Here is a 7,660-nt window from a genome sequence, read left to right as displayed (position 1 = left end):
GACTGAAACGTCATCTTTGGGGGACATGTATTATTTGGATGGGGCTGAAATCCTCAAGAGCAAAGGAGAAGACAGATTAACATAATATTGAACAGGGGCCAACATCTCTCAATTGCACAGTTGGGCCAAAACTGGTCTAAAGCAGAACTAGATTTTAAGGTCATGACATTGTGCTAAATAACCGTCTATTTCTGTTTCAAACAATTCTCACTGGCATGGCAGGCTTTTTCTGTGTAAACGTCAGGGAGAACACAACACACAAAGACACTTACAAGCTGTTCCATATAGTTCTGTCTGCATTTGGGAGCTGGAAAACAGGTTGGAGAGCAATGAGCATGAACATATGCAATTCAACAGCCAAATTTCCTCATATCATTGAGCTGTGTCATCCCATACACCCAGGATATAGTCGTAACAACACCCACACAAAACTAAAATTACCTGCAGGATTGAGACTGCGTCCCATTTACAGTAATTAATTGGCAAATGATTCAGCACAGTGACCTGCGCTCGTTAAACCTGATGGGCTAAAGTTCCACTCTTGGGGTCAATAGGCTATCTTTCATTTGCTGACAATAAGCAGGGTAAAATGGTACTGTACAATAAGCAGGGTAAAATGGTACTGTACAATAAGCAGGGTAAAATGGTACTGTACAATAAGCAGGCTAAAATGGAGCAAAGTGTCTTGAAAACCTTAACACAATTTCCAAGTGATTCTCTTGCCGTCATGTTAAAGCTGGAATGCCTGGATCCCGGAGCTTGTAAGTTATTGTACAGTATTTCACACACAGAGCGAACCAACAATGAATGGATTGTTTCCCTCCTATCTAAAATTATTCTACCACCACATAGATGGTGGCGGTTTTAAGCCTGTATCTATTCTAAGACATCAGCATCACATGTAAAAAATGAAAATAGCCACTTTCTTACTTGCCAGCCACATTGATGGAGGAAATGTATTGAATTACATCAAACAATATACATCCTCAACCTTGTACAGTTTCAAACTACAATACATATAAGGGCCGTTCTATAGTGCGGCCGCGTGCTACGCCGTAGGGATAGTCCGTGTCAGCAACACAAAGGATCCTGAGGATCCTGAGGAAGCCGTTTAAACGGCGAAACGCGTTGCTCTATCTTCGTTCTTGGACAGTCACAAGGAGGCTTCCGTAGGGATTCAGCGACACGCACTTTCTCTAGCTGAGCAGCTTTCTTCACACCGGACGCGGAGGCGAAGTACTAGAGCTTGCTAGAGTCAAGCTGGATCCTTTGTGTTGCTGACACGGACTATCCCTACATAGACCCATGGAAGTGACGTCATCCAGCCATCAAAAAACGGGTTACCAGACAGATATGGATGAATAGAGGACTCTACTAAAGAGGCTACACTTGACAAGAACCCTTTATGATCCTGTACTTACACATGGCCGTGTAAGTAGTGTATTGATTTATATATTTTTAACCCCCTCACTGCTGGTTTCCAAGTCTCACCCTCTTTTATGTAATTGAGGGTGGGAACATTTGTAGGCTCTAATTAGGAGTTTAAAGATATTTTACTGCTAACCTCTGCTCCCCCCCTTCTCTGTTTTCTCAACCATATAAATGCCATCCACGTGGAAGTCATACTTTAGTATATCTGACAGTATGCACATTGCCTCAAATGGATGGACGTTTGAAGTGGTTTGTCATGTGTGACAATATTGTAACTTTTCAGTGAACATGTAACTAATGTCAAGTGACTACTATCTTTCATTCATCAAGACAGATATTGAGAATCTAATAATTAGACTACAGATTAACTAGTAATCTGAATGTATGGTGTACCACAAACTGACATGTCTGACTTCCCAGTAATTATTGGAAGGAAATGGGTCTCCGGGAAGCGCAATATATGTGAAGACAAAAAATATATTGATAGTGCAATATTGTTTGTAATAAGGTCAGAATATGGTGACTTGTCTCTCTAATAAATACTCACAAACGTGAGAAAATTGAGGACACATAAAGGTATCTTTGGATGCTATAGATGTCACGGAGCGATCAGAAGATCCAGAAATCAATATTTCCCCGGTACATGGGCTCCCAAGGACCTTAGTAAAATATAAGACTGGACATAGTGCAGACCGTATATAAAGTTTATAAAAGGTAAGTGGATAATATTACACTCACATGGTTTCAGTAATAAAAAAGCATTTCGATCGCAGTGGATCTCAGCAGCCGGATAGATAGTAGCTCAGCTTCCCCTCTGCCGTGGCGTGCGTGTCACAGATGCGTTCCAGTGAAAACCGGAAGTGATGTCATCCGCTGCGTCCACTTCCTGGACATCCGGCCGGAGCCCCAGGAAGTGGACGCAGCGGATAAAGCCAGCACGAAGGCACAGTTGTCACCTCCAGCCTACCAAATGTCTTCTTGGGACTTCAACATCGGCCCGACCGTACAGTTGACGCTTATTGGCAGTTCTGCCACCGGGAGGACCAATTAATGCCTCTTAATGGGAACGCACGTCAACTGCAAGCTGTGACCCTGTGTCAAGACCCTTGTCTAAGAGGTTCATCCTGTTCCTTCTGTGTCAATTTTCTAACGCAGCTAAAAGCTGGTGGTAAAAAGTGTCCATAGTCATAATATTAAGAAGCACCACATCATCATTTGTTCTGTCAATAAAAAAATGTTTATTTATAAAATGTTTTACCAGGAAGTAATACACTGAAAGTTACCTCTCGTTTTCAAGTATGCGAAGGGAAACCCTTTAGTAAAACACTCTGGGAAACTCTGGGAAACTGTCACCAATCTTTCAGCAGTTTGCCTAATTACTGGCACGAGAAAAAAAGGGGGAAGGACCCCCAGGCTGATGCTAACAAATACTGCGGTGTCCAATGTATAATATACAAGTGTGATATCAGAAAGCGGTATGCATAAATAATAAGCAAGTGTCCCGTAAATAGTAGCCGATGGTGTGTGTGAAGCCGGTGCAGCCACCACCTCACCTGAACTCCGTCGGGATAGCCCTCAAGCCGGCTTGTTGGTTCACTCCCCCAGATAGACGGAGCTCAGAGGGAGGTCCCCCTCCTCTCTCGGACTGCGGGATGGTCACCCGGGATAACAAAAGACCAGCTGATGATGGTAGAGACCTGTGTAAACAGAGCCTCCCGCTGTCTCACCGGTGCCTTCCGATCCTGCCGCGATGTTGCTGCCGAGATCCGTACAGGGTGTGGCGGCGGATGGGGAACAGGCAGGCGATCCACACCTCCACAATGGTCGTCTCCGTCAGCTGTCTTCCTCTCGTGGTGTACAGGTAAGTGGTTGGAGTGCCGACTTCACACTGGCTAGACCGAATCCACTAGGCAACTCTGGAGAAAATCCTCATGATGGAACAGCTGCTCTGCGTCTGCATGCACTGGATAAGCGTGCTTCAATACCGGTAAGTAATGCAAGATAAAAAGGGGTAGAAGGTAGAGCACTGCAAAAAAAAAAGGGGGGCAAAGGGCTGGGGGCAAAAATAACTATTTATTGGGCATATTAGCCAAATAGACAGACACACAAACTAAAAACTCTGACGCGTTTCCCGCCGTGGAGGCGCTTTATCAAAGAGGCAAAGTATTATTAATTAATTCATCAAAGTATTTTAATTACTGGCACAGGCTCTCCTTTTTGGTAATTTCTACATGTCCCCTAATGTGAGCGGCACAAGCAAGAAGAATATTAACTATTGATCCATAGCACATTGTGGGGGTTACTTACTAAAGTCTCCTGGCTGCAAACCTGGGTACAAACCAGTGCAAAAGAATTGGTGCTGTTTTTTGCACTAGTTTTGTCCCAGTTTTGCAGCCAAGAGACAAAATCAATTGCTTTTAGTTTGATTTTTCCTTTCATAAATTTGGTTTGGTTACTTTTTTTTTCAGTTTTGTCCACAATGCCCATTCTTTTTTTGACTTTGATAAATATGCTTCAATGTATCACAGATAGGGGAATTAAATTTAAAATGCATAGAAGCTCTTAAAAAAAACAGCATAGTGCGAATTTGCAGTGAACTCTCAAATGCCTCTGATTCCCTAACAATTGGAACGTCTTGTCCTGCTTCATGCAAAAGTGTTTAACCCTGGGCTTTTATAAGGACACGGACATGAGTTGATTGGCAGATTGAATAACAGGGAGATGTCCCATACAGTATTCTATCATTAAGTCAATTATACATAATTATAGTAATTAACAATGAATTATTGGGAAATCTGCGTCTGAATATTTTATTAGCTATGACAAGGCAAGAGAGGTGGATTCTTGGAATGGGCAGGTTCGTTCATCTGTGGTGTCACACACAGGTGTATAAATACTGTACTCCTCAGATGCTGTGCCAGTCAGCCAGTCTTGTACTGACAGAAGAGCTGCAGCAGGATCAGAGTTGGGTTTGGACTCCAAAGAGCAAGAGGAGGTAAGGTTTTATGATGATTTTCCTGTAGTTAAACTTCACTTCAAACAAAACTAGAAGATAGAAAAGTTTGTGGAAGAAGCTATATATTTCATTGTTATACATGGGTGAATATTAAGGACAGGATTGAAATGTAGGGCATGAGGCTGATGGAAAAAATAAATGTTAAATGACATTAACAGTCTGCTGTATATCCAGCTCATTGTACACAATCTTTATTGTCTTCAAATTTCAATAAGCGTTACATCAAAGTATGTTTGTGAAGTTACTATAAAAATGAATATGCTTTTATAAACAGGTTCTGGCAGGCAATACTGGAAAACGATGTAGTGTAAGATCTTCACCTTCCAACATACAGACGAGCCAACGAGTATTCTAAAACTTGCCTTAAACTAGCCTTAAACTAGCCAGGTACATGCTGGGTACATGCTGGGTACATTTCAGTGGCATTTCTGCAGAGGCTAATGGCCCATCGGATTAACACAGCAGGGGTTACTGACAGTCCCATTCAGTTTGAAAGGGACTGCCGGGGACCCCCGCTGTTAATCCAATGGGCCATTAGTCTGTCTGCAGAAATGTGTGAAATGTTGCAGCATGTACCCAGCATATACCCAGCATGTAACCAGCATGTACCTGGGTCTTCTTGGAGATTGCCCCAGGTTTGTTTTAGAATAATCGTCGGCACTACAGTAAATGAAATGTGTTTCATTAAGCAGAAAGGTTGTTTTACAGTAGCAGATTTAAAAACAGACACACAATACAGCAAAAATTACTTAATGTTCAGCTAGTTAATAAAGAAATAAGGAAAGAAACCATAGAATAGAACCAATAAAAAATAAATAAAATAATAAAATAGAACCAATGTACTTCAGAATTTCTTGATAAAATATTTGCATAGTTTTAGTTTACATAGTTTACCCTTATTAATGTTTCCTAATTTTGCTTTGCCTTCCCAGTTAAACATGCAGATCTTTGTGAAAACCCTGACTGGCAAGACCATCACTTTGGAGGTGGAACCTTGTGACACTATTGAGAACGTTAAAGGCAAAATCCAAGACAAAGAGGGAATCCCACCAGATCAGCAGAGATTGATCTTTGCCGGAAAGCAGCTGGAAGATGGGCGAAGTCTTTCTGATTACAACATCCAGAAAGAATCCACTCTGCATCTTGTGCTTCGTCTGAGAGGTGGTATGCAGATCTTTGTGAAAACCCTGACTGGCAAGACCATCACTTTGGAGGTGGAACCTTGTGACACAATTGAGAACGTTAAAGGCAAAATCCAAGACAAAGAGGGTATCCCACCAGATCAGCAGAGATTGATCTTTGCCGGAAAGCAGCTGGAAGATGGCCGAAGTCTTTCTGATTACAACATCCAGAAAGAATCCACTCTGCATCTTGTGCTTCGCCTGAGAGGTGGTATGCAGATCTTTGTGAAAACCCTGACTGGCAAGACCATCACCTTGGAGGTGGAATCTTGTGACACTATTGAGAACGTGAAGGCTAAAATCCAAGACAAAGAGGGTATCCCACCAGATCAGCAAAGATTGATCTTTGCCGGAAAGCAGCTGGAAGATGGACGAAGTCTTGCTGATTACAATATCCAGAAAGAATCCACTCTGCATCTTGTGCTTCGTCTGAGAGGTGGCATGCAGATCTTTGTGAAAACCCTGACTGGCAAGACCATCACGTTGGAGGTGGAACCTTGTGACACAATTGAGAACGTGAAGGCTAAAATCCAAGACAAAGAGGGTATCCCACCAGATCAGCAGAGATTGATCTTTGCCGGAAAGCAGCTGGAAGATGGGCGAAGTCTTTCTGATTACAACATCCAGAAAGAATCCACTCTGCATCTTGTGCTTCGTCTGAGAGGTGGTATGCAGATCTTTGTGAAAACCCTGACTGGCAAGACCATCACTTTGGAGGTGGAACCTTGTGACACAATTGAGAACGTTAAAGGCAAAATCCAAGACAAAGAGGGTATCCCACCAGATCAGCAGAGATTGATCTTTGCCGGAAAGCAGCTGGAAGATGGCCGAAGTCTTTCTGATTACAACATCCAGAAAGAATCCACTCTGCATCTTGTGCTTCGCCTGAGAGGTGGTATGCAGATCTTTGTGAAAACCCTGACTGGCAAGACCATCACTTTGGAGGTGGAACCTTGTGACACAATTGAGAACGTGAAGGCTAAAATCCAAGACAAAGAGGGTATCCCACCAGATCAGCAGAGATTGATCTTTGCCGGAAAGCAGCTGGAAGATGGCCGAAGTCTTTCTGATTACAACATCCAGAAAGAATCCACTCTGCATCTTGTGCTTCGCCTGAGAGGTGGTATGCAGATCTTTGTGAAAACCCTGACTGGCAAGACCATCACTTTGGAGGTGGAACCTTGTGACACAATTGAGAACGTGAAGGCTAAAATCCAAGACAAAGAGGGTATCCCACCAGATCAGCAGAGATTGATCTTTGCCGGAAAGCAGCTGGAAGATGGACGAAGTCTTTCTGATTACAATATCCAGAAAGAATCCACTCTGCATCTTGTGCTTCGTCTGAGAGGTGGTATGCAGATCTTTGTGAAAACCCTGACTGGCAAGACAATCACTTTGGAGGTGGAACCTTGTGACACAATTGAGAACGTTAAATGCAAAATCCAAGACAAAGAGGGTATCCCACCTGATCAGCAGAGATTGATCTTTGCTGGAAAGCAGCTGGAAGATGGCCGAAGTCTTTCTGATTACAACATCCAGAAAGAATCCACCCTGCATCTTGTGCTGCGTCTAAGGGGAGGTGTCCAGAGTTTGTGAGATCCTTATGAATGTCATATAGAGCTGTACCCAAGGCATAGATATTACAAATCTGAAATCAAATGTCACTCTACACATTGGTAAATTAAAGCTCTTTCAAACGCGTTCTTTAATGGCTATGTCACACTCCCCTATAGATCTTACTTTCCTGTGCGGTTTTACAAATAAACGTGTGTTACAAAACTACTTGTTTGGAATGACTTTGTATAATTAAAAATATATATTTTTATTGCGTGTCCATTGCTGGGGTAAGAATATGAGTTAGAAGTAACAGATTTAGAAGCTAATTTTACATTTCCAGAAATCTGTGCAACCTGATCATGTAAATAACATTTCCTCTTGTAGACTCTCATCTCACATATAAAAAATAAATTGTAATTACAAAGGCCCATTTGGGACCATGAAGAGAGTCCATGAAAAGTAGGTATGTGTAATG

The 7,660-nt window shown here is 42.4% G+C and overlaps 1 protein-coding gene across 1 annotated transcript; it reads left to right on the top strand.

Moving 5' to 3' along the window:
* Positions 1 to 4,298: 4,298 nt before the first annotated feature.
* On the top strand, positions 4,299 to 7,407 carry LOC142491501 (polyubiquitin-C-like). The gene is made up of 2 exons (XM_075594166.1): positions 4,299 to 4,426; positions 5,380 to 7,407. Exon 2 carries the CDS (start codon positions 5,386 to 5,388, stop codon positions 7,222 to 7,224), a length of 1,839 nt encoding a protein of 612 aa, XP_075450281.1. The 5' UTR covers positions 4,299 to 4,426; positions 5,380 to 5,385; the 3' UTR covers positions 7,225 to 7,407.
* Positions 7,408 to 7,660: the final 253 nt, after the last annotated feature.

This window comes from Ascaphus truei, chromosome 3 (assembly GCF_040206685.1).
Source record: "Ascaphus truei isolate aAscTru1 chromosome 3, aAscTru1.hap1, whole genome shotgun sequence".
Lineage (NCBI taxonomy): Eukaryota > Metazoa > Chordata > Amphibia > Anura > Ascaphidae > Ascaphus > Ascaphus truei.
Note: the sequence above shows the minus strand (reverse complement) of the source record. Positions and strands in the feature narration are given on the sequence as shown.